The sequence below is a fragment of the Paroedura picta genome, chromosome 3 (genome assembly GCF_049243985.1).
Source record: "Paroedura picta isolate Pp20150507F chromosome 3, Ppicta_v3.0, whole genome shotgun sequence".
Classification (NCBI taxonomy): Eukaryota; Metazoa; Chordata; class Lepidosauria; order Squamata; family Gekkonidae; genus Paroedura; species Paroedura picta.
Genome location: NC_135371.1, coordinates 174,327,048 through 174,353,184, shown reverse-complemented (window position 1 = coordinate 174,353,184; position 26,137 = coordinate 174,327,048). Strand labels below are relative to the sequence as shown.

Here is a 26,137-nt window from a genome sequence, read left to right as displayed (position 1 = left end):
CCTCAGTGGGGTCCAAGGCCACAGAGTTCCCCCTCCCAAGCAGCCCTTTTCTCCAGGGGAACTGATCTCTGCAATCTGGAGAGGAGCTGGAATTCCAGGGGATCCCCAGGCCCCACCTGGAGGCTGGCATACCTGACCCTCAGTGGGGTCCAAGGCCACAGAGTCCCCCCTCCCAAGCAGCCCTTTCCTCGAGGGGAACTGAGCTCTGCAGCCTGGAGAGGAGCTGGAATTCCAGGGCTGGATCCCCAGGCCCCACCTGGAGGCTGGCATCCCTGATCTTCAGTGGGGTCCGAGGCCACAGAGTCCCCCCTCCCAAGCAGCCCTTTCCTCCAGGGGAACTGATCTCTGCAGCCTGGAGAGGAGCTGGAATTCCAGGGGATCCCCAGGCCCCACCTGGAGGCTGGCATCCCTGACCCTCAGTGGGGTCCAAGGCCACAGAGTCCCCCCTCCCAAGCAGCCCTTTCCTCCAGGGGAACTGATCTCTGCAATCTGGAGAGGAGCTGGAATTCCAGGGGATCCCCAGGCCCCACCTGGAGGCTGGCATACCTGACCCTCAGTGGGGTCCAAGGCCACAGAGTCCCCCCTCCCAAGCAGCCCTTTCCTCGAGGGGAACTGAGCTCTGCAGTCTGGAGAGGAGCTGGAATTCCAGGGGATCCCCAGGCCCCACCTGGAGGCTGGCATACCTGGCCCTCAGTGGGGTCCAAGGCCACAGAGTCCCCCCTCCCAAGCAGCCCTTTCCTCGAGGGGAACTGATCTCTGCAGTCTGGAGAGGAGCTGGAATTCCAGGGGATCCCCAGGCCCCACCTGGAGGCTGGCATCCCTGACCCTCAGTGGTGTCCAAGGCCACAGAGTCCCCCCTCCCAAGCAGCCCTTTCCTCCAGGGGAACTGATCTCTGCAGTCTGGAGAGGAGCTGTCGTTTGGGGGATCCCCAGCCCCCACCTAGAGATGAGCATGCAACATTTAACGCATGCATTTCCTCGTGGGCCGGGTTCTCTCTCTTTCCCCGTGTCCAAACCATTTCCCCCCTGGGCCACGTGTGCAGCCAGGCCAAACTGCACTCCCAAAATCCCTTCATTTTCTCCAGCTCTGCTTGGGCCGGGCGGTGGGCGGGAAGTTGGCCTGGAGCTCACGAGACTTGGCGGAACATTTTTGGCCATTCCGCCGCAGCTTCCAGATCAAAGTGGCGGGGAGAAGAGAGCAGGACCCCTGCCAAGAGCAGACCGGGAGCAAGGCGGAATGCGCCAGATGTAAATATTTACAACCTGTATTTTGCACGGTCGGAAAGAAGGGCCCCTTCGCCCCGGCAGAAGGCATGGGACGGTCTGCCCAGTGTGGGAAGGGCTGGTGGATCCACTACTGGGATCTCCCTCTCTCTTCTGGGATCTGTTTCTAAGAGGAGCCCTTCTCTCCTCTTCTGTTGCAAGAGGCCGCTAGAGCACAGACACGCTCTCCGCCAGGAAAGGCGGCCAAGGGAACACGCACAGGGGCTGGAGTCCTGCACGTTAGAGGTAAGCAGAGCTACCTGATTCTCTTCCTGTGTAAACTCTCAAGACTCAGACTACATATTCTCTGTTATACAGTTGCCTACTCTGGTTTGGGTAATGCATGGAGATTTGGGACGATAGATGAGGGAGCTATTGCCCACGGGCACCTTGTTGGGGACCCCTGACCTATAGTGTGTTAATCGTACCTTGGCAGTGCTTGCCCACCCCTGGCTGGAAGAAAGTCAACACGCAGAGTGCAGATTTGTCCAAACTTTCTTTCCTGTTTCCACCATTCCTCATGCATCTTCCTGCCGGGTGAGAGTCGACTGCTCTTTTCGGCTGGCATTGCTCTTCCGGTGCCGGACACAACCAGGAGTTAAAGGAGAACTTGTGCAGTGAAATCTCCAGGTATTGTTGAGCTCTCTTTTGTAGGCATGCTGCTAGCTGTACAGATCAGCCAGTATAAGCCCCCCCCCCGACCCCCAAAGAAGTTTAATTTCAATTCTGGATCATGGGACAGCTTTCGACGCCCGGCAGACACCCTGTGAGGTAGGAAGGGCTGAGAGAGCTCTGAGAGAACTGTTCTGCAAGAACAGCTCTGAGGGAAATGTGACTTGCCCAACAGTCTGCAGGGAGGAGGGGGAATCAAAGCACGGTTTTCAGATTAGAGTCTAACGCTCTGTAACCTCTATGCCATGCTGACTCTCAAAGGCCCTCTCCATCTGTTCTAACTATCAAAAAAGCTCATGATGGGCGCACAAGACAGGGCCTTTTCAGTGGCAGCCCCACAATTATGGAACAACCTCCCTAAAGAGGCTCCTCTTCCAAAAGAACCTCGCTCCCATGACCATTTAAGCTTTCATTCGACTCATTCAGACCTTGCCTTTCTCCCCAACGGGGACCCGAAGCTGCTTCTACCTCCTCCATCTTATGCACACAACAGCTCTGCGAGGTAGGCTATACTGAGAGCGTGCGGCTGGCCCTGTGAGTGGGACGGGTCCCAGGAGTCAAGGTTTGTCTGCCTTTCCCACTTGGGCCCCCAGGTCAACCTCCAAGACCGACAGTCTTGCCTTCCTCCCCGGCACGGCTCTATCTGCATGCTGTCAACGTTACCACCTGCAGCGAACCTGCAATACTCTGGACCGACTCTCTGGATTGGTGGGAATCCCACTCCCCCCCCCCCTGCTTGTAGGGCAGCCTGCCAGGACAGGAGGCGGAGAGCCGGTGCCAAAAATGACGTCCTGTCGGTATCCCCTCCAAGAGGCCGGCCTGGGGCAGGACACCTTGAGCCTGGGCCTGGAAAAACTATTTGGGATATTAAGTCACTCGTGGCTGCGTTCTTCATTTTCCCCGCTGAGCACTGCCAGTGCCAAAAGCCCCTTCCTCGCTTGGACCCCGTTTCGGAGGGGCTCGGACAAAGCGTCTCACCCCGAGAATATCCTAAACACAAGAGGTGCTGCTTATGGCTGCTCTTCTGGAAGTCTCGGGAGGAGCCGCTCAACAAACATTGACTTGGATGCTTTCATGAGGGGCTGTGCAGTCGGAACAGCATGAAACCCGTCTGAATTTATCGCAAGGGGGAACCAACTTTTTGAGGGCCTGCGTGAACCTTTGGGGTTCCTGGCAGCACGCTGGGCGCTGCCACCCACTGGATGCCTCAGGATGGCTGCAGCAGGAGGCAGGGATAGGTGCCCTGTGGTTGCCACAGCTTGCCTTCAGTCAGACTGACGTAATCCTCCTCAGGACAACTGTGAGGGAGGGGAGGCTGAGAGAGCCAGAAGAAGAAGAAGAAGAAGAAGAAGAGTTGGTTCTTATGTGCCGCTTTTCTCTACCCGAAGGAGTCTCAAAGTGGCTTTCAATCACCTGCCCTTTCCTCTCCCCACAACAGACCCCCTGTGAGGGAGGAGAGGCTGAGAGAGCCCTGAGATTACTGAAGAAGAAGAGTTGGTTCTTATATGCCACTTTTCTCTACACGAAGGAGTCTCAAAGCGGCTTCCATTTGCCTTCCCTTCCTCTCTCCACAACAGACACCCTGTGAGGGAGGAGAGGCTGAGAGAGCCCTGAGATTACTGAAGAAGAAGAGTTGGTTCTTAGATGCCGCTTTTCTCTACCCAAAGGAGGCTCAAAGCAGCTTCCATTCGCCTTCCCTTTCCTCTACCCACAACAGACCCTCTGTGGTGGGTGAGGCTGAGAAGGCCCTGAGATTACTGAAGAAGAAGAGTTGGTTCTTATATGCCGCTTTTCCCTACCCGAAGGAGTCTCAAAGGGGCTTACAGTCGCCTTCCCTTTCCTCTCCCCACAACAGACACCCTGTGAGGGAGGGGAGGCTGAGAGAGCCCTGAGATTCCTGCTCAGAACAGCTTTATCAGTGCTGTGGTCAGCCCAAGGTCACCCAGCCAACTGTATGTGGGGGAGTGGGGAATCAAACCCCAAGCAGCCCTTTTCTCCAGGGGATCCCAGAGAAAAGGAGCTGGAATTCCTGAGGATCCTCAGATCCCACTTGGAGGCTGGCATCCCTTAGAAACATAGAATCCTAGAATCCTAGAGTTGGAAGGGACCTCATGGGTCATCTAGTCCAGCCCCCTGCACTATGCAGGACTCTCCCAACCCTCTCGCTCCTCCACTGTCACCTGCCATCCCCTTGAGCCTTCACAGAATCAGCCTCTCTTCAGATATCTATCCAGCCTCTGCTCGATAATCTCCAAGGATGGAGAACCCACCACCTTGTGCCCAGGTGTCCCAGTGATTCGCAGCCCTAGTACCTGTTAATCATCATAGCACCTTTGCACTCATTGGCCACAATACTTGGAGGCCTACTCACTGGGCAACTATTATCTGCTAGGACAGCTAGATTTGTGTCCATTTGCACCTGAGAGAACCCCAAGATTTTTAGACAGGATGAGCTTTCAAGAGCTGAAGCTCTCAAGAATATCTGACAAAGGGAGATTGGCCTCTCGGACGCTCACACCTCAACAAACTGCCTGGTCTCCAAGTTGGTGCTGTTTTCAGGTCCAGTTCTACGAAGACCGTCCCGGTTCCCCCCTGACCCCGCCTGCTAGACTAGAAGTTTCTTTTCCCTAAACTGAAATCGGAAAATGCGTGAAAGAGGTTCCCTAGGGGAGGAGAGAATGAGCCTCTTGTGGCGCAGAGTGGTAAGGCAGCAGACATGCAGTCTGAAAGCTCTGCCCATGAGGCTGGGAGTTCGATCCCAGCAGCCGGCTCAAGGTTGACTCAGCCTTCCATCCTTCCGAGGTCGGTAAAATGAGTCCCCAGCTTGCTGGGGGGTAAACGGTGATGACTGGGGAAGGCACTGGCAAACCACCCCGTATTGAGTCTGCCATGAAAACGCTGGATGGCGTCACCCCAAGGGTCAGACATGACTCGGTGCTTGCACAGGGGATACCTTGACCTTTACCTAGGGGAGGAGAGATCACTTAAAGGCTTCTGAAGGCCGGGAGGTTGGTAACCAGCAGCCCTGGCCGCTAGTCCTGTGTGGATAAATCCTTAATTTAACGAGAAATCACGGGAACAGCCGCTATTTGGAGTGATGCGGCTGGGGCCTTCTGGCCAAATCCGGATTGTTGGCCAGAGGAGCGTGGTGCTGTGGGAGAGGAGAATCCCGTTTAAGGCGGCTCTTTCTTCTCCTTATAAACAGTTCTCCAAGCCGCCTTTGGAGGAGGAAGTCAGAAACCATCCCCTGATGTGTCTGCTGCGTGCAGCTGGAGGAATTTAACACTCTTTTCCTGGCACGGCATTGGTGCCTGGGGTGCAAGAGAGACAGGCGGGATGAGGGTCCGAAGAGCCGGACGGAGAGCTTGAGAGTCCCCCGCCTGGCTCCGGGAAAGGAGAGGGGGCAAGGGGGCTGAGCGGAGGACGGACACCGGCTGCCTTTGGAGCGAAGGCCAGAGACAGGTAAGGCCGGGGAGATCTCTGGCGGGATCCTCTCTCTTCCCAGCCCCACAGAAGCCTTGGGGAAAGTTGCCAGCTCTTTTCTATATTTAGCACAAATATTGTTCTTCACTCTGCTGCTTTGGCTCCCTTTTCCTTCTGCTCGGTGGCCTGTGGAAGCAAAGGAAGAAGGAGAATGGGAGGAGGGTGTTAGGGTGGCCACCTCCGGGATGGGAAATAGCTGGGGATTTGGGGGACTGGAGCCGGAGGAGGGTGGGGTTTGGGGTCACAACACCCCAGAGTCCAGCTTCCAACATGGGCATTTTCTCCAGAGCTCGTCTCTGCCACCTGGAGATGCCCGATAAGAGCAGCAGACTTCCAGCCACCACCTGGAGATTGGCACGTCTTAAAACCAAGCCCTCAGCCTCTGGGCACCAATTGGGACCGGAAAGAAAGTGAGCACAGTGGGAGGGGAGCGAGCTTTGCCAATCTCCAGGTGAGGCCTGGAGATCCCCCAGAATGCCAGGGGGAGACAGAAATCAATTCCCCTGGAGAAAAGAGCTGCTTTGGAGGGTGCAGTCTACCTGGAAATCTTCAGGAATTTCCCAGCCGAGAGCTGGCAACCGAAAGAATCACACACACACCCTCCAAAAAAAAAAGGAGCAGATCCAAAATGAGTCTCTCAGCTCTGAGGCGGGACTTGTGTATCTGTGGCCTGCATTTTCCCTCCATGCTTCTTGTAGATGGCTCATTGTCATGTTATTCCCCTCACGACACCCTGTAAGGGAAGGTTAAGCCAAAGAGGAGGGATTTGGCCAGTCTTCTTTGTGGCAGAATAGCAAACCGCTATTTTCTCCTCCAAACCTATGCAAAACGGCGAAAATATAATAGAAAGAAGAGCTGTTTTTTTGTACCCTAATACCCCAAAGAGCCCCAAAGCGGCCCCAAAACACCTTCTCCTTCCTGTCCCCACAACAAACACCCAGTGAGGTAGGTGAGGCTGAGAGAGCTCTGAGAGAATTGCCATGTGAGAAGAGCTCCAAGAGAACTGTGACTGGTCACCCAGCTGACGGCGTGTGGAGGAGGAGAGGGGAGTCAAACCCAGTTCTCCAGATCAGAGGCTGCCGCTCTTATCCACGCTGTCTTTTGAGATGGATTCCTGCCTTCTTGCATTTCGATGCTGGCCCCTCCCTGATCTGACCCTCCCTCCTCCTGGGAGCCAGCGTGGGAATGTTGTTGGAGGCCACAGATCGAAAGAAGTCATGACAGATAATTCCCATATGGCCCTGTCCAGGGGGCGTGGGAAGGGACTCTGTTTACTCAAGAGCCGGGCCCCCTCCGTCCCAGGGCACAGCAGGGGGGTCTTCACAAAACACACACATAGAAACGAACAGAGTGCCATGCCTGGCCACGTCCAGAGAGCAACATGGAAACGCCCTCGGTTTGAAACAGAGCATACAGTTGCCAGATTCACTTTGGGACATTCCTGGAGATTTGGAGTAGAGCTTAGGAAGGGGTCCAAGGCCACAGAATTCCTCCTCCAAAGCAACCCTTTTCTCCAAGGGAACTAATCTCTGTAGTCAGGATTAGGAATTCCAGGGGATCCCCAGGCCCCACCTGGAGGCTGGCATCCCTACCACCGTGGTGCTCTCATGCTTCGTGTTGGCTGTTGTGTACATTCCAATTTGGATCTGTGCGGTGTCCGCTGTGATTCCTGTGCATTGTGCATACCTCTCAAACACACCATGCATTTCCCGGGTACGAGGGTGCGTGCTTCGTTGCACGTTCCATGACGCAAAAGACTGCCAGCAAGCAGGAGCTGGTTTCAGAGGGGAGCCATGCCGGTCTGCAGGAGGACATCTTGAGCGGGTGGGCTGGAGCCAAAGAGGGGGAGCCTCGTCTGTTTCTAGCCAGTGTGGAATTCCAGTTTCATTAATGGAAACCACGAGGGCAGCAGCCCGGTAGCCAAATGGCTGCCAGGGATAGAGCAGCAGGGCCTTCACGGGCCTCCCTCCGTTGAGCCAAAGTGCAGCCATGTTCCCAGGGCAACTTGGCAAAGATGCTCTGGCAGCCGGAGAACTTCACCTGGCGTCGGGGTGGCCCCTGCGTGAGACGGGAGGCTGGGCTAGATGAACGTTCCCTGGTCTGGTCCAGCAGAGCTCTTCCGATCTTCTGATGCTGAGTTGTTAGAATCCTAGAATCATAGAGTTGGAAGGGTCCATAGAGGCCATCTAGTCCAACCCCCTGCTCAACGCAGGATCAGCCCTAAGCATCCTAAAGCATCCAAGAAAAGTGTGTATCCAACCTTTGCTTGAAGACTGCCAGTGAGGGGGAGCTCACCACCTCCTTAGGCAGCCTATTCCACTACTGAACTACTCTGACTGTGAAAATGTTTTCCTGATATCTAGCCTATATCGTTGTACTTGAAGTTTAAACCCATTACTGCGTGTCCTCTCCTCTGCAGCCAACAGAAACAGCATCCTGCCCTCCTCCAAGTGACAACCTTTCGAATACTTAAAGAGGGCTATCATGTCCCCTCTCAACCTCCTTCTCTCCAGGCTGAACATTCCCAAGTCCCTCAACCTATCTTCATAGGGCTTGGTCCCTTGGCCCCAGATCATCTTCGTCGCTCTCCTCTGTACCCTTTCAATGTTATCTACGTCCTTCTTGAAGTGAAGCCTCCAGAACTGCACACAGTACTCCAGGTGTGGTCTGACCAGTGCCGTATACAATGGGACTATGACATCTTGTGATTTTGATGTGATGCCCCTGTCGACACAGCCCAAAATGGCATTTGCCTTTTTTACCGCTGCATCACACTGCCTGCTCATGTTTAGTTTACAATCCACAAGTACCCCAAGGTCTCGTTCACACACAGTGTTACCTAGAAGCGTATCCCCCATCCAGTAGGCATGCTTTTCCTTTTTTTGACCCAGATGCAGAACTTTACACTTATCTTTATTAAATTGCATCTTGTTCTCATGTTGCCTCCGTCCCCTACAGGTCCTCTGTCCGTCCTCACGGCCTCATGGCGTTCCAGGCCCTGTTGCAGCTGCTGTTGCTGATGATCCTGGCCGCATCCGTCCTGCCTGGGCCTGAACCTCTGACCGGCCCCCGGTGCACGTACACCTTCATCCTGCCCCAGCAGAAGTTCACGGGGGCCGTGTGCTGGAGCAGCGTGCGCCCTCCCCCTGAGCCGCCGGGCCCCAACCGCAGCGAGGTGGAGGAACTGCGCTACCACCTCAGACGGCAGCAGGCCCAGATGGACGAGCTGCGCCGGTTGGTGGAGGTGGACGGGGCGGTGGTGAGCGAGGTCAAGGCCCTGCGCAAGGAGAGCCGTAACGTTAACTCCCGCGTCACCCAGCTGTACACCCAGCTCCTCCACGAGATCCTCCAGCGCAGAGAGCGGCCGGGCCACACCGCCCAGCTGGAAGGGCAGGTGGCCAACGCTTCCGCCGAGGCCCTGCGGGTGGCCGCCAACTTCCGCCAACTGGAGGGCAAGTACCAGGCCTTGGCTGCCCTGGTGAACAACCAGAGCGCCCTCATCAGCCGGCTGGAGAGGGACTGCCAGCAGGGGAAGAGCGGCCAGGCACGCCCACAGGTACCCCGGGATGGGGCCGGGAGGGAGCAGGCAGAGCCAGGCAGGCATAAAGGTGCCACCCTCCAGGTGTTGCCAGGGGATGGTCTAGAATGACAGCTCCTCTCCAGACTGCAGAGATCAGCTCCCCTGGAGAGAAGGGCTGCTTGGGAGGGGGGACTCTGTGGCCTTGGACCCCACTGAGGGTCAGGGATGCCAGCCTCCAGGTGGGGCCTGGGGATCCCCTGGAATTCCAGCTCCTCTCCAGACTGCAGAGATCAGTTCCCCGGGAGGAAAGGGCTGCTTAGAATCATAGAATCATAGAGTTGGAAGGGGCCATACAGGCCATCTAGTCCAACCCCCTGCTCAACGCAGGATTAGCCCTAAGCATCCTAAAGCATCCAAGAAAAGTGTGTATCCAACCTTTGCTTGAAGATTTCCAGTGAGGGGGCACTCACCACCTCCTTAGGCAGCCTATTCCACTGCTGTACGACTCTGACTGAGAAAAACTTTTTCCTGATATCTAGCCTATATCGTTGTACTTGAAGTTTAAACCCATTACTGCGTGTCCTTTCCTCTGCAGCCAGCAGAAACAGCATCCTGCCCTCCTCCAAGTGACAACCTTTCAAATACTTAAAGAGGGCTATCATGTCCCCTCTCAACCTCCTTTTCTCCAGGCTGAACATTCCCAAGTCCCTCAACCTATCTTCATAGGGCTTGGTCCCTTGGCCCCAGATCATCTTCGTCGCTCTCCTCTGTACCCTTTCAATTTTATCGATGTCCTTCTTGAAGTGAGGCCTCCAGAACTGCACACAGTACTCCAGGTGTGGTCTGACCAGTGCCGTATACAATGGGACTATGACATCTTGTGATTTTGATGTGATGCCTCTGTTGATACAGCCCAAAATGGCATTTGCCTTTTTTACCGCTGCATCACACTGCCTGCTCATGTTTAGTTTACAATCCACAAGTACCCCAAGGTCTCGTTCACACACAGTGCTACCTAGAAGTGTATCCCCCATCCAGTAGGCATGCTTTTCATTTTTCTGACCCAGATGCAGAACTTTACACTTATCTTTATTAAATTGCATCTTGTTCTCATTTGCCCATTTTTCCATTGTGTTCAGATCTCGTTGAACTCTGTCTCTATCTTCCGGAGTATTTGCCAGTCCTCCCAATTTGGTGTCATCTGCAAACTTGATGAGTAGTCCCTCCACCCCCTCATCTAGATCATTAATAAATATGTTAAAAAGTACCGGGCCGAGCACCGAACCCTGAGGTACCCCGCTACTCACCTCTCTCCAATCTGATGAAACACCATTGACAACAACTCTTTGAGTGCGGTTCTCTAACCAATTCCCTATCCACCTAACGATCTGAAAATCCAGATTGCAGACCTTCAACTTATCCATCAGAACATCATGGGGAACCTTGTCAAAAGCTTTACTAAAATCCAAGTAAATGACATCAACCAAATTTCCCCGATCCAGCAAACCTGTTACTTGGTCAAAAAAGGAAACTAGGTTGGTCTGGCAGGACCTGTTGGAGACAAATCCATGCTGACTTCCTTGGATGCTTGGGAGGGGGGACTCTGTGGTCTTGGACCCCACTGAGGGTCAGGAATGCCAGCCTCCAGGTGGGGCCTGGGGATCCCCTGGAATTCCAGCTCCTCTCCAGACTGCAGAGCTGAGTTCCCCTGGAGAAAAGGGCTGCTTGGGAGGGGGGACTCAGGGATGCCAGCCTCCAGGTGGGGCCTGGGGATCCCCTGGAATTCCAGCTCCTCTCCAGACTGCAGAGATCAGTTCCCCTGGAGAAAAGGGCTGCTTGGGAGGGGGGACTCTGTGGCAGTGGACCCCACTGAGGGTCAGGGATGCCAGCCTCCAGGTGGGGCCTGGGGATCCCCCGGAATTCCAGCTCCTCTCCAGACTGCAGAGATCAGTTCCCCTGGAGGAAAGGGCTGCTTGGGAGGGGGGACTCTGTGGCCTTGGACCCCACTGAGGGTCAGGGATGCCAGCCTCCAGGTGGGGCCTGGGGATCCCCTGGAATTCCAGCTCTTATCCAGACTGCAGAGATCAGTTCCCCTGGAGAAAAGGCCATCGAAAACTCCTTTGGGTAGTAAGAAGCAGGAAAGAAAACCCAGCTCTTCCTCTACAAACCTAAAACGACCCAGCTGTGGCCTATCAAGGTGTGCAGAACTCGGATGGTCCCTCCCTCTCCCGGGACGCTGGGGGAAAACAATGGCTCTCCTCTCTCCGCAGCCCCCTCTCGTGCCTGTGGTGCCCTTCAACCCTTCCAGCATCGCCAATGAGAGCCGGGTCCACTTTGATGCCGTCAACGACATCCAGCGAGACCAGAGTGCTCAGACGGCCCTGCTCCAGCCCCGGCTCCATGAGGCTTCCGTGCCCCCCGCTGGGACCCTCCTGCCCCCGGCCCTTGTGCCCACCAGGCCCACAGGTGAGAGAGGCCGGGGATGCCGAAAAGCCACCCTGGCAGGAGGTAGAGGTATGGCAGGGCTTGGTAAAAGCAGGTACCAATATCTGGCATCGGTTGTGACTCGAGCCGGCAACTTCAGGATGGACAATTCCCAGAGATTTGGGGGTAGAGTTTGGGGAGGGGGAAGTAGGATGCTGCTGAGTCCGTAGCCTCACCTTCTGGGTTCCATGGGGCAGAGCTTGGAGTGAATCTTGCAATCATTCAAAGAGGATAAAAAAGTCCGGGGGCAACTTCAAGACAAGTTTTATTCAGAGTGCAGCTTGTGTGCAGGCAGACTTTGTCCAACACAGTGAAACAGGATTCCCTCAAGTGTACCGATAAGACAACAACAACAAAAAAGGATCCGATAGCACCTTTAAGACTAACAAATATTTATTCAAAGAGGGAGCTTTTGAGTGCATGAACTCTGTGCTTGCACTCTGTGGAGGCACTCGATAGCTCCCACCTTGAATAAATCTTTGTTGGTCTTAAAGGTGCTATCGGATCCATTTTTTGTTGTGCTACTTCAGACCAACATGCCGACCCACTTGAATCTGAACCGATGGGGAGAGAGAGGGCAGCAGGTGGGAGGGGGGAGGAGTTCATTGCCCTCCCTCTACCTATAGTACGGTTGAGGGAATTCTGTTTCATTATATGTGAAGAAGTGTGCCTGCACACAAAAGCTTATACCTTGAATAAAACTAGGCTGGTCTTCAAGGTGCCCCTGAATATGAATGGAATTTATTATTAGATACAGCATGATGTATCAAACTTTGTTCTGCCCAGTGGCTGGCCCTGCAGAGGAACTGGCTGGCCCCTGGGTGAGACGGGAGGCTGGACTGGAGGGACCCTCCCTGGCCTGACCTAGCAGGGCTCTTCTGAGGGTCTTCTCAGGGGAAGGCCTCGGCCTCTCTGCCCTGTGGCTGGCCCTGCAGAGGAACTGGCTGGCCCCTGGGTGAGACAGGAGGCTGGACTGGAGGGACCCTCCCTGGCCTGACCCAGCAGGGCTCTTCTGAGGGTCTTCTCAGGGGAAGGCCTCGGCCTCCCTGCCCTGTGGCTGGCCCTGCAGAGGAACTGGCTGGCCCCTGGGTGAGACGGGAGGCTGGACTGGAGGGACCCTCCCTGGCCTGACCTAGCAGGGCTCTTCTGAGGGTCTTCTCAGGGGAAGGCCTCGGCCTCCCTGCCCTGTGGCTGGCCCTGCAGAGGAACTGGCTGGCCCCTGGGTGAGACGGGAGGCTGGACTGGAGGGACCCTCCCTGGCCTGACCTAGCAGGGCTCTTCTGAGGGTCTTCTCAGGGGAAGGCCTCGGCCTCTCTGCCCTGTGGCTGGCCCTGCAGAGGAACTGGCTGGCCCCTGGGTGAGACAGGAGGCTGGACTGGAGGGACCCTCCCTGGCCTGACCCAGCAGGGCTCTTCTGAGGGTCTTCTCAGGGGAAGGCCTCGGCCTCTCTGCCCTGTGGCTGGCCCTGCGGAGGAACTGGCTGGCCCCTGGGTGAGACGGGAGGCTGGACTGGAGGGACCCTCCCTGGTCTGACCCCGCAGGGCTCTTCTGAGGGTATTCTCAGGGGAAGGCCTCGGCCTCTCTGCCCTGTGGCTGGCCCTGCAGAGGAACTGGCTGGCCCCTGGGTGAGACGGGAGGCTGGACTGGAGGGACCCTCCCTGGTCTGACCCAGCAGGGCTCTTCTGAGGGTCTTCTCAGGGGAAGGCCTCGGCCTCTCTGCCCTGTGGCTGGCCCTGCAGAGGGACTGGCTGGCCCCTGGGTGAGACGGGAGGCTGGACTGGAGGGACCCTCCCTGGCCTGACCCAGCAGGGCTCTTCTGAGGGTCTTCTCGGGGGAAGGCCTCGGCCTCTCTGCCCTGTGGCTGGCCCTGCAGAGGAACTGGCTGGCCCCTGGGTGAGACGGGAGGCTGGACTGGAGGGACCCTCCCTGGCCTGATCCAGCAGGGCTCTTCTGAGGGTCTTCTCAGGGGAAGGCCTCGGCCTCTCTGCCCTGTGGCTGGCCCTGCGGAGGAACTGGCTGGCCCCTGGGTGAGACGGGAGGCTGGACTGGAGGGACCCTCCCTGGCCTGATCCAGCAGGGCTCTTCTGAGGGTCTTCTCAGGGGAAGGCCTCGGCCTCTCTGCCCTGTGGCTGGCCCTGCAGAGGAACTGGCTGGCCCCTGGGTGAGACGGGAGGCTGGACTGGAGGGACCCTCCCTGGCCTGACCCAGCAGGGCTCTTCTGAGGGTCTTCTCAGGGGAAGGCCTCGGCCTCTCTGCCCTGTGGCTGGCCCTGCAGAGGAACTGGCTGGCCCCTGGGTGAGACGGGAGGCTGGACTGGAGGGACCCTCCCTGGCCTGACCCAGCAGGGCTCTTCTGAGGGTCTTCTCAGGGGAAGGCCTCAGCCTCTCTGCCCTGTGGCTGGCCCTGCAGAGGAACTGGCTGGCCCCTGGGTGAGACGGGAGGCTGGACTGGAGGGACCCTCCCTGGTCTGACCCAGCAGGGCTCTTCTGAGGGTCTTCTCAGGGGAAGGCCTCGGCCTCTCTGCCCTGTGGCTGGCCCTGCAGAGGGACTGGCTGGCCCCTGGGTGAGACGGGAGGCTGGACTGGAGGGACCCTCCCTGGCCTGACCCAGCAGGGCTCTTCTGAGGGTCTTCTCGGGGGAAGGCCTCGGCCTCGCTGCCCTGTGGCTGGCCCTGCAGAGGAACTGGCTGGCCCCTGGGTGAGACGGGAGGCTGGACTGGAGGGACCCTCCCTGGCCTGACCCAGCAGGGCTCTTCTGAGGGTCTTCTCAGGGGAAGGCCTCGGCCTCTCTGCCCTGTGGCTGGCCCTGCAGAGGAACTGGCTGGCCCCCGGGTGAGACGGGAGGCTGGACTGGAGGGACCTTCCCTGGCCTGACCCAGCAGGGCTCTTCTGAGGGTCTTCTCAGGGGAAGGCCTCGGCCTCTCTGCCCTGTGGCTGGCCCTGCAGAGGAACTGGCTGGCCCCTGGGTGAGACAGGAGGCTGGACTGGAGGGACCCTCCCTGGCCTGACCCAGCAGGGCTCTTTGGAGGCTTTTGCACTTTTCAAAGTGGACACCCTGGATCATTCATTTCTGAGTTGGACGTCTCCCTCCAGCTTTGTGGTGAACTTGGAGTCATATAAACAAAGCCAAAGCCAAAATAAGTTCAACCGGCTCAGTTATCACATCACGTAAACAAGATTTCCAAGCTGCCTCCCCTTCCCCCCCCCTACCTTTGAAGTGCTCAGGGCATGCTGCAAAATTTTGAAAATGGTTCCCGTTTGGGAGAAGGGCATGTGAGATGCGAAATGTGTGCATGTTAACAGTACATCCTGATGACATCTGTGTTAGTGTGCTTTCTGGTCTGTACAGAAATTTATGGTTTGAAGTGAATCCAGAAATTCCTTGGCAGGGCACTGCAAAGGTTCGTGAGAGGCAGACCCCACCAAGTATCTCTCAATCTTCCATGATGAGCCTTATACGGAGGTGCGGTTTATAATTGCAATAATGATGTAAGAATTAAATGTAAGAAGAATCATTTGACTTGGAATCACAGAAGCTTTACACCAGGGGTAGTCAAACTGCGGCCCTCCAGATGCCCATGGACTACAATTCCCATGAGCCCCTGCCAGCATCCCTGCTTTACACAGTGTCCCCAATCCTCCACGTTTCCCAGTTAAGGGGAAAGTGGTGTTCAAATGACAAAGATGATCTGACTCCAAGACTAAGAAGAGAAAAAATTTTTACATAACAAAATCAAAAGTATATTTTATATGCCATATTCAGGTAGGGACATTTAACTTAATTTGAACAGATTTAAACTTCAACAAGGTCATGAGAAAGACCTTGGCCTGAGAGCCTGACTCAGTGGTAGAGCCTTTGCTTGGAAGGCAGAAGGTCCCGTGTTCAATCCCCGGCATCCCCAGTTAGAAGGACCAGGCAGGAGGGGATAGGAAAGACCTTGGCCTGAGACCCTGGCTCAGTGGCAGAGCCTCTGCTTGGCAGGCAGAAGGTCCCGTGTTCAATCCCCGGCATCCCCAGTTAGAAGGACCAGGCAGGAGGGGATGGGAAAGACCTTGGCCTGAGACCCTGGCTCAGTGGCAGAGCCTCTGCTTGGCAGGCAGAAGGTCCCGTGTTCAATCCCCGGCATCCCCAGTTAGAAGGACCAGGCAGGAGGGGATGGGAAAGACCTTGGCCTGAGACCCTGGCTCAGTGGCAGAGCCTCTGCTTGGCAGGCAGAAGGTCCCGTGTTCAATCCCTGGCATCCCCAGTTAGAAGGACCAGGCAGGAGGGGATGGGAAAGACCTTGGCCTGAGACCCTGGCTCAGTGGCAGAGCCTCTGCTTGGCAGGCAGAAGGTCCCGTGTTCAATCCCTGGCATCCCCAGTTAGAAGGACCAGGCAGGAGGGGATGGGAAAGACCTTGGCCTGAGACCCTGGCTCAGTGGCAGAGCCTCTGCTTGGCAGGCAGAAGGTCCCGTGTTCAATCCCCGGCATCCCCAGTTAGAAGGACCAGGCAGGAGGGGATGGGAAAGACCTTGGCCTGAGACCCTGGCTCAGTGGCAGAGCCTCTGCTTGGCAGGCAGAAGGTCCCGTGTTCAATCCCTGGCATCCCCAGTTAGAAGGACCAGGCAGGAGGGGATGGGAAAGACCTTGGCCTGAGACCCTGGCTCAGTGGCAGAGCCTCTGCTTGGCAGGCAGAAGGTCCCGTGTTCAATCCCCGGCATCCCCAGTTAGAAGGACCAGGCAGGAGGGGATGGGAAAGACCTTGGCCTGAGACCCTGGCTCAGTGGCAGAGCCTCTGCTTGGCAGGCAGAAGGTCCCGTGTTCAATCCCTGGCATCCCCAGTTAGAAGGACCAGGCAGGAGGGGATGGGAAAGACCTTGGCCTGAGACCCTGGCTCAGTGGCAGAGCCTCTGCTTGGCAGGCAGAAGGTCCCGTGTTCAATCCCTAGCATCTTCAGTTAGAAGGACCAGGCAGGAGGGGATGGGAAAGACCTTGGCCTGAGACCCTGGCTCAGTGGCAGAGCCTTTGCTTGGCAGGCAGGAGGTCCCAGGTTCAATCCCCGGCATCTCCAGTGAGAAGGACCAGGCAGGAGGGGAGGGGAAAGAACTTGACCTGTAGCCTCCTGCAGCCCAGGTGATAGCATCGCCTTCCCCCATGTCTGGCCATACAAGTTTCCTTTCCCCATGTGGGAACAATGGGCTTTCCCGGAGACATCTGTAGCCCAGAGCCCAATAAAAATCCTTTAATAGCAACCCCCCTCCGCAGACTCCCTTCATCTTGGAGCCTCCAGCACGCCCACCTGGTGCAGAAATTTGGCAGAACAACACACAACTGTTGCTGGGGAAACACTTTGGATTTATTGGTCGGGTTTTGCAGCTGACATGCCCTGTAAAGCAAGAATGCTGACCCTCTCCAATTTGGTCTGGAGGAGGCTGGTCCGTTCCCTGTTTTTATTTATTACAAGAACGATCAAAATACTATCGCCTGCCTTTTGCCCCTTCTGCAAGGAGAACTCAACTTGACTCGCAGGAAAACTGATTTTGACAAATTTGGGCATGGTCCAAGAAACCATAATGTCACTTATGCAGAAACCAAAAATCCTCAAGGACTCATCAGAAGAGGCCAATTCAAGTCCGGTAGCACTTTAGAGGCCAGCAAGATATTTAGGGTGTGAGCTTTCAAGAGGCTGGATGCTGGGCTAGATGGACCACTGGTCTGATGGACCTTCCCTGGCCTGATCCAGCAGGGCTCTCCTGATGTTCTTATAGAGGCCTTAATCTCTCTGCGCTGTGGCTGGCCCTGCAGAGGAACTGGCTGGCCCCTGGATGAGACGGGAGGCTGGACTGGAGGGACCCTCCCTGGCCTGACCCAGCAGGGCTCTTCTGAGGGTCTTCTCAGGGGAAGGCCTCGGCCTCTCTGCCCTGTGGCTGGCCCTGCAGAGGAACTGGCTGGCCCCTGGATGAGACGGGAGGCTGGACTGGAGGGACCCTCCCTGGCCTGACCCAGCAGCTCTTCTGAGGGTCTTCTCAGGGGAAGGCCGAGGCCTCTCTGCCCTGTGGCTGGCCCTGCAGAGGAACTGGCTGGCCCCTGGGTGAGACGGGAGGCTGGATTGGAGGGACCCCCCCTGGCCTGACCCAGCAGGGCTCTTCTGAGGGTCTTCTCAGGGGAAGGCCTCGGCCTCTCTGCCCTGTGGCTGGCCCTGCAGAGGAACTGGTTTGCTCCTGTGTGAGACAGGAGGCTGGACTAGATGAACCTTCACTGTCCTGATCCAGCAGGGCTCTTCTGGTGTTCTTATGAACCCTTCAGCCTCTCTGCCCTGTTGTTGGACCTCCAGAGGAAGTGGTTGGCTACTGTGTGGGATAGGGTGCTGGTCTAGCTGGACCCCTGGTGTAACCTTTGCCCTAACGGATCATCTCTCTCTTCCTTGGCAGGGCCTTGGCGGGACTGTCAGATGGCCCAGCGAGATGGCCAGGCCAGCGGGGTCACCATGCTAGAGCCCGCTGGCTCCCCCGGTATCTTCCAGGCCTGGTGTGACCAGGATTACGATGGGGGCGGGTGGACCGTCATCCAGCGGCGGCAGGACGGGTCGCTCAACTTCTTCACCACCTGGCAGCACTACAAGGTGTGTGAGTGTCGTGTGCTGTGAGGCGAAAGGTGCCCAGACTTGGTGTAGGAAATGGGTCACTAGGGATGCTCGTAGAATGTGACATCATTTCCGGGAGACTCTCTAGGAATTTCCCCCTCACCTTTATGGTAAAGTGCTCAGAGACGTGGAGAAATTTCTAGAGCGTCGCTTGGTGGACATTTTTTTCTCTCCTGCTTCTCAGTTTCTCAGGGGCGGGAGGACTGGGGCTGAGGGTGGGGACTGAATTGCTACAGGTCGCTGTTGTGGCAGCCAGTGCTGAAGAGAGGTGGCTGGGCTAGAAGTCGCAGGGATGCGGGCAGAAGTCCAGTCCAAACAACTAGAAGTTTTGTGGGTGGTTGACCTGCAGCCCAATACCTTCAAGTTGCACCAGCCACAAGAGAACACCTGGGTGGAGTCTGCACGGGGCTTTTTATCCAATCCCAGTTTGAATGAATCCCTCTTATCTGCATGAATTCGATTTCCATTTTGATTTTGGGTGCTTTAAATTTTCCCTCTGCAATTTTCCTACCTTTTCCCCATGATATTCCGGAGTGGATATAACCCTCGATATTTGAAAACCCGGCATCAGGAAGTGTGCAGATTTTTGCTTTGTTAGAATTAACTCCCTGCTGTGCCTTGCAGCACAGCAGTCTTCCCTGATTGGCCAGGGCATCAGTTCAAAGACTTCCTGGTTCCCAGTTGCAAGGCTTTCCTTAAAGTGACTGCGCTCCAGAAGCCCTAACTCCTCTCAGCAGAGATTTACCCACCTCCCCCCATTTTGAGCTTCCCCTATCAAATGCAGAACATTTTCTGTTTCAATTGTTGGGGTACAGAGGAAGGCCTGAGTTCAAATCAATCTAAATTCAGCAGGATCCACAACGGAAAAAACAAAGTAAGTGCAGAATCAGCCCAGGTTAGGGGCTCCCTCGCCAGATGTCCCAGCCCTGGAGGTCAAGCGATACTCCAGAGAATCGTCTGCTTGTTTCCCAAGCCAGGTGCTCCTTCTTTGTAGAGCGGAGACAAACCCACAGCTTGGAATCAAGCAGGGATGGGGGAGTGGGTTTGTGGCTCAGAGGTGGAACATCTGTTTTCCCTGTAGAAGATACTGGGTTCGAATCCTGGCGTCTCCATTGGAAACAACAAAAGAGTGGGGATCTCTCACTAAGACTGAAGAGTTTCTGTCAGTCAGAGCGGGCCGTGGGACGGCGGGAGGCCAAACCAAGATGTTAAAAACAGCTCAGGATCCAACCGAGCCAAATCTCGATGTTATGTGTCGTTTAAATGCCAAATCTCGATGTTATGTGTTGTTTAAATGCCAAATCTCGATGTTATGTGTCGTTTAAACACAGAGTTTACGAGCGGTCTTCCAAATCCCTTCTTCGGATCTGGCAGAATAGAAGCTCTTGATGCTTAAAAGATAAAAACAGAATTTGAGCAAGGGGCCAGAAGCTGGTTCCTGCAGTTGCCAACCTTCAAGGCAGACCCAGACATGTCCCAGAATCCCAATTGATCTCCAGACAACAAAATCAGTTTCCACAGAGGAAATGGCTTCTCTTCAGGGTGAATTCTGTGGTGTTGTACAGCAGGGGTAGTCAACCTGTGGTCCTCCAGATGTTCATGGACCACAATTCCCATGAGCCCCTGCCAGCATTTGCTGGCAGGGGCTCATGGGAATTGTGGTCCATGAACATCTGGAGGACCACAGGTTGACTACCCCTGCTGTACACTGTGGAGATCCTTTCCCTCACCAAGCCTGGTCTCCCCCAGAGTGGGTTGCCAGCTCCGAGTTAGGAAATGCCTGGAGATTTTGGGGGGGGGGGGCTGAGGAGGGGAAGGGAGGGACTTCAATGAGGCACAGTGTCATGGTCCATCTTCCAAAGCAGCCATTTTCTCCAGGCAAACCGATCTGGTTGTCCGGAGACCAGTTATAATTCTGGGAGATCTCCAGGCCCTGCCTGGAAGTTGTCAAGCCCATAGTTTCACCCCAGATTGCCACAAATTTCCTAGCAACGTGTTAGCAACGTGTAAGCACCAAATCTCCAAAACTACCCCAGATCGGAGCTGACAACCCTAAATCTTAGCAGTTCTTTGGGAGTACTTCCCTGCCCTTCCCAGCCCCACTCAACCTCCGTGTCCACCCACATATCTCCAGGAGTTTCTCAGTCTGGATCTGGCAGACTTAAAGGGAAAAAAATAAGACTGTTACCAGCCAGGTGTCATTGTTTTTCCTTGGCGGGGAGGTGCGCCCTGGCTCCTTTGCACGGAGTGCTGTGGTGGCCTCTGATCTGGAAAACTGGGTCTGGTTCCCCACTCCTTCATGTGCAGCTGGCTGGGTGTCCTTTGGCTAGTCACAGCTCTCTTAGAGAGGTTCTCACAGAGCAGTTCTCTCAGAGCTCTCTGGGCCCCGATGTTTATCTGCTGTGGGAGAGGGAGGGAAAAGTGTAAGCTGCTTTGGGGCTCCTTCAGGTAGGGAAAAGAGGGGTGTCCGCTCTTTCTAGCGGGGAGGAGAGTCAGTTCTCCTTTGCCAGCCTAAACAGAGTGACTTGCTTCTGAGACTGCTGACTTCTGTAGGCTTGGAGAGGTACAGCTCTGCTTGAGACTGCAGGGAAGAGATCTGTACTTCTTTCTCCAAGTTGGCTCCCGACACCATTTCTGTTACGGTTTTTAAAGCGCTCCATTAATGGATCACCCAGGGCTTCCTCTGCTTTGACCCTCAGCGGTGGTGGGTGGGTGGGGGTGGGGGTGGGAGTGTTCCCATGTGAGCCCCCCACCCCCACCCCGCTTCCATTTCCCTGTGCCTTTTGTCACTGTCATTCCTTCCTCCACTGGAAAAGAAAACAGACCCCTGTCCTGTCTTTTGAAAAACCATCTGTCCGACAGATACTTCTGCAGCAGAAGATTAAGATTTTATGTCTTGGCATTCCAAAGATGCTTGTTCAAGGCAGTTCTGCTAAATCCCTCGGCTCAGGGACCAGGACGCTGGGGGAGTTTATTGACCAAAGCCAAACACACTGAACCAAGTTCCCCAACCTTCCCCAGTGTAGACAGATCCTGAACAAATGGATCTCTTCCTCCAATAAAGTCATTGGTCCTGAGTGGAGCTCTCTCATTGGACGTTAACTCTGGCATCTCATTGGATACAGAACAGCTGTCATCATAGGATCCTAGAATCCTAGAGTTGGAAAGGGACCTCATGGGTCATCTAGTCCAACCCCCTGCACTATGCAGGACGCTCACAACCCTTGTTTCCCATTGGTTGCTTTTATGATTCTAGCTGGAATCTCCAGCTCCCATTTGGATGTTTTATGATTTCAAACTTTGGTCCTCTGAGGAAGACACAACAAGTTCCTTCTCCAAGATTGGGGGCCTCCCCTTTTTTAACGGAGTTTAGAACTTGGATCCGTTGACTGTTGGGTGGGGAAGAAAGTTGGCCTCGGTGCCTATCAAGAACATGGCAGAGGTTAGAAAGAGCTTCTATTCTGTTGTTATATCTGGGGCAGGGATGCTCTGTATTCGTGGTGCTTAGTGGTCAAGAATGGGAGGGCTTCTGGAGTTTTGGTTCTGCTGGTGGACCTCCTGATGGCCCCTGGGCATTGGCCACTGTGGGACACAGTGTGTTGGACTGGAGGGGCCACTGGCCCAATCCAACATGGCTTCTCTTCTGTTCTTATTCCTGGGGAAGTGGGTGCTCTGTCTCCTTGATGCTTGGGGAGCCACAGTGGGAGGGCTTCTGGAGCTCTGGTACCACTGGTGGCCCTCCTGATGACCCCTGAGTTTTGGCCACTGTGTAACACAGATTGTTGGATGGGCCACTGGCCTGGCCTCAACATGGCTTCTCTTCTGCTCTTGCTAGAGCAACTGGTTAACGCCTTCCTTGTCATGACCTTCTAGCACGGCTTTGGCAACCTGGAAGGCGAGCACTGGCTGGGCTTGGATCACACCCACTGGCTGACCCGCCAGGGCTCCTACGTGCTGCGGGTGCTTCTGGAAGACTGGAACGGGCGACAGGCGCAGGCCACCTACGACGCTTTTGCCCTGGCGCCCGAAAACGATTTCTACCGGCTGCGTCTGGGGCGCTACCAGGGCAGTGCTGGCGACTCTTTCTCCTGGCACAACGGACGGCAGTTCAGCACGCTTGACCGTGACCACGATGCTTACTCTGGTAAGGGGCCATGGAAAAGCCGGTAGGGAGAGTCCCGCAGGAAACAACACCAAGAGACAGGTAGTGGGCAGTGACGGATGACCTTGCCCCCTCACCTTTACCTCTATCCCCTTTTGATCCTTACCTCACTAGAAGCTGCTTAAGATCCCAAAGTTTTCTTGCTGTTCTTGCTCTACAAACCACATTTCCCTGCAAACCTGGGGCTACCCCTCTGTTTGCAGAACCCCAAATGGGTTTGGCCCCATTGTGTGGATTTATCAATCCACAAAGAAGCTGCTCCCTGGCTCTGTGTGCCTACAAGAGGGCATCTATCTGCGGGAGCAGATCACTAGATAAAGTAATTGATTAACTGCAAAAACCTACATTGACGAACGCCTACCTTTCAATGGAAAACCTGTCTGTCTTCCACTTTGTCTTTTTTTTTTAAGGTGCTGGTCAACCAGCTTTTATTGAAGTTTGCATAGAACAGAGAAAAGAGAAAATAAGAAAAGATACATAAAACATAGATTACGACCCTCTCGCTCATCCACTGTCACCTGCCACCCCCTTGAATCTTCACAGAATCAGCTGACGCAGTCTTGGTTCTGCTACTTTAGACCAATGCAGTGACCAACTTAGGACAGGCACTGATACCAGAAGTGACTAGAACCCCAAAGCACTCTAGAGCAGGGGTAGTCAACCTGTGGTCCTCCAGATGTCCATGGACTACAATTCCCATTCGCTGGCAGGGGCTCATGGGAATTGTAGTCCCCAGACATCTGGAGGACCACAGGTTGACTACCCCTGCTCTAGAGGGTAGCCTTTGAGTCTCCCCAACTTTGGTTCTAGTGGCTCTCATGGCCATTGGCTGCATTCTGCAGGGGGTTGGACTAGGTGACCCTGGAGGTCCCTTCCAACTCTATGATTGTATGAATGGAGGTGCTGAAGGCTTTGGCGATCGATTTCCTGATCCCCTTTTCTCTCCCCACAGGGAACTGTGCCCACTACCAGAAAGGGGGCTGGTGGTACAACATGTGTGCCCACTCCAACCTCAACGGCATCTGGTACAAGGGGGGCCATTATCGGAGCCGCTACCAAGATGGCGTCTACTGGGCGGAGTTTCGCGGCGGTGCCTACTCGCTCCGCAAGGTGGCCATGATGGTCCGACCCACACCAAGCTCCTAGATTCCCCTCTTGGCGGGGAGGGCTAAGAAATCGCATGCGGAAGGAGAGTACCGACATACTTCAGAACATGAGTTACTGTGCCCTGGCGACACATGGACTGGACAGTTGTCAGGTGTCTCATCTCTTGGGGACAGATCTTGGGGAAACCTGTTCTGCCAGTTTGCTTCTCAGCCTGGTGAGCATGGCACGGATGGGTTGGGGATTTGTGACATCCATAAGAACACCAGGGGAACCCTGCTGGATCAGACCAGTTCAGGTCCATCTAGTCCAGCTTCCTGACTCACCCAGTGGTAAACCAGTTCCTCTGACAACAGGGCAGAGAGGCCGAGGCCTTCATGAGAACATCAGAAGATCCCTGCTGGGTCAGACAGGGAGGGTCCCTCTAGTCCAGCATCCCGTCTCACACAAGGGCCAAGAAGTTCCTTTGTAGGGCCAGCCACAGGGCAGAGAGGCCGAGCCCTTCCCCTGAGAAGAACATCAGAAGATCCCTGCTGGGTCAGACCAGGGAAGGTCCTTCTAGTCCAGCATCCCACTCCCACAGTGGCCAACTTTGGAGGTCCAGCTGCAGGGCAGAGAAGCCAATTCCTTCCCCTGATATTGCCTCCCAACACTAGGACTCAGATCTTTCACTGCCTCTGATCATGGAGGTTCCCCTCAGTCCCCATGGCTAGCAGCCACCAATAGGCCCGTCCTCGTTGAGTCTGTCCAATCCCCTTTTCAAGCCATCTGAGGCTGTGGCCATCCCTACATCCTCTGGCACCCATAAACTTACCCAACCACCCCTTCTTGGAAGCAGATTTTCTGTTGTTTTTTTTTTTTATTTCCAGACTACGCTGAAGAGGGTTTCATGCAGGGAGCAGTGGTTGTGCCTTAGGCCTAAGTGTAGGAGACATGTCAGATGAAAAGGGGCTTTTGGGGGGGTCTCCAACCCAACTCTCCATTGCAGGTACATCAGAAACTCACCTTAAAAAATGTCTCCAGCGTTCAGTGTGGCTTGATGACCTTTCTGGAGGGCAAGAGGGATATTTCTGGCTTCCTTCTGTGCTCTTTTCTCCAGTGCAGGGGTAGTCAACCTGTGGTCCTCCAGATGTCCATGGACTACAATTCCCATGAGTCCCTGCCAGCGTTCGCTGGCAGGGGCTCATGGGAATTGTAGCCCATGGACATCTGGAGGACCACAGGTTGACTTACCCCTGCTAATGGAAAGGGAAGCTGTCTGCTACTTTTAGACAGTGCAAAGGCAGGTCAGGGGAACGGAGAGGTTTGCTCCACACTGGCTTCTGTTTTAAGGTATGTCTGGACTCTCCCCGACATGTTCACATCCACGTTTTACAGAAACAGGGACAGAAAAACCCTGTGTTAGAACAGCTCTATGCCGCAATGCAAGATTCTTGGTTCTTAAGGATATCTGCCAGAGAATCATTGAGACTGTTCCAGAAAACCTGACACAGAGAAACGTCCACCGCCTCCCCCCGGCTGCGCTACAGCTGAGAGAGGGCCCGGGAGAAGTCAGAGGGCAAATCGATTTGAAAACAGTAAAGCTGAAAGGTTGGACATGTTTATCCTGAATATTCTAACGTTCTTCTGTTCCGGGGGGTTTCTTCCAATCCGAATGGATCGGGAGGAAGCCAGGAGCCTGGGAATTCAGTCAGCTCTTTCTTGTGACCCCTGCACAGGAGGCAAAACGAAGGAACCCAAAATCACTCCCCCAAACCCCAACTTATATACACAAGCCACACCACGGAGCACCCTGTCAGTGGGTGCTATTGGTCAGTTTTGCTTTAAAAGTCCTGGATCCGACAGACGGGATTCCACCGTGCATTGGTCATTTACACTGCAGGCTCACGATCCTGCTTTGGACCTCAAACAGGTCTACAGATGCGACACCCTTCCCCGATTTTCCCAGACGCCGAAGCCGAACAGGACCCTGAATCGCGGTGGGGCGCAAAACCAGACCCTCTGCTGGAAGCTGTGGGGCACGATCCGCAGAGCTGAGCGGCCGTTATTCTGTAATTGTGTGGCCGGGGGTCCCCATGGCTTTGAGCCTGCAGGCACCTTTGGAATTCTGGTGCAGCAAGAAAATGGCGGCGACAGGAGGCGGAGCCAGTTACAAAATGGCTGCCACAGCTTGTAGTGAAGATCCTGGAGCTGCTGAGCCAGTTTGGTGTAGCGGTTAGGAGTGCGGACTTCTAATCTGGCATGCCGGGTTCGATTCTGCGCTCCCCCACATGCAACCAGCTGGGTGACCTTGGGCTAGTCACAGCACTGATAAAACTGTTCTGACCGGGCAGTGATATCAGGGCTCTCTCAGCCTCACCCACCCCACAGGGTGTCTGTTGTGGGGAGAGGAAAGGGAAGGCGACTGTAAGCCGCTTTGAGCCTCCTTCGGGTAGGGAAAAGCGGCATATAAGAACCAACTCTTCTTCTTCTTCTTCTGAAGCAAAGTTTTTAAAAATCTGCACAGCCAGTTGGGGGAGTTGAGTTGGGGACCCCTGCTAGCAGCCACGACTGGGCTTTCCTTTCGAAGGGATGCTTCTAGATCCTCTCCTAGACCTTGTGCCCCACCCTCCCCCAAGTCTGCTCCAGAGAAAATAAAACCCCGAACCCAGAATAAACCATACAATTCATCCATGAAGGGAAAGGCCTTTCTTTTGCGCGATTCAGATGGCTTTGCTAGTTGGTGGCGTTCCTCCAAACATCCTGAAATGCTCTGGAAAGCCAAGGTTAGCTGCCCTCAAAATAAAATAGGCCGAAGTAGAATTTGTCTGTTTTTGCTGAGTAGAT

General features: G+C 55.1%; 1 protein-coding gene across 4 annotated transcripts; it reads left to right on the top strand.

Annotated features, from left to right (window-relative positions):
• Positions 1-1,203: 1,203 nt before the first annotated feature.
• ANGPTL6 (angiopoietin like 6) lies at positions 1,204-26,113 on the top strand. Of its 4 annotated transcripts, XM_077329753.1 has the most exons (9): positions 1,206-1,248; positions 1,426-1,509; positions 1,700-1,893; positions 5,141-5,397; positions 8,377-8,974; positions 11,209-11,404; positions 17,834-18,024; positions 21,919-22,189; positions 23,160-26,113. In XM_077329753.1, the coding sequence occupies exons 5-9, from the start codon at positions 8,402-8,404 to the stop codon at positions 23,351-23,353; spliced, it is 1,425 nt and encodes a 474-aa protein (XP_077185868.1). In that variant the 5' UTR covers positions 1,206-1,248; positions 1,426-1,509; positions 1,700-1,893; positions 5,141-5,397; positions 8,377-8,401; the 3' UTR covers positions 23,354-26,113. The 4 variants fall into 4 exon arrangements, with proteins under 4 accessions (XP_077185867.1, XP_077185868.1, XP_077185866.1 ...); XM_077329752.1 differs by lacking the exon at positions 1,700-1,893 and having other exon boundaries at positions 1,204-1,248; XM_077329751.1 differs by lacking the exon at positions 1,206-1,248 and having other exon boundaries at positions 1,266-1,509.
• The last annotated feature ends 24 nt before the right edge of the window (positions 26,114-26,137 follow it).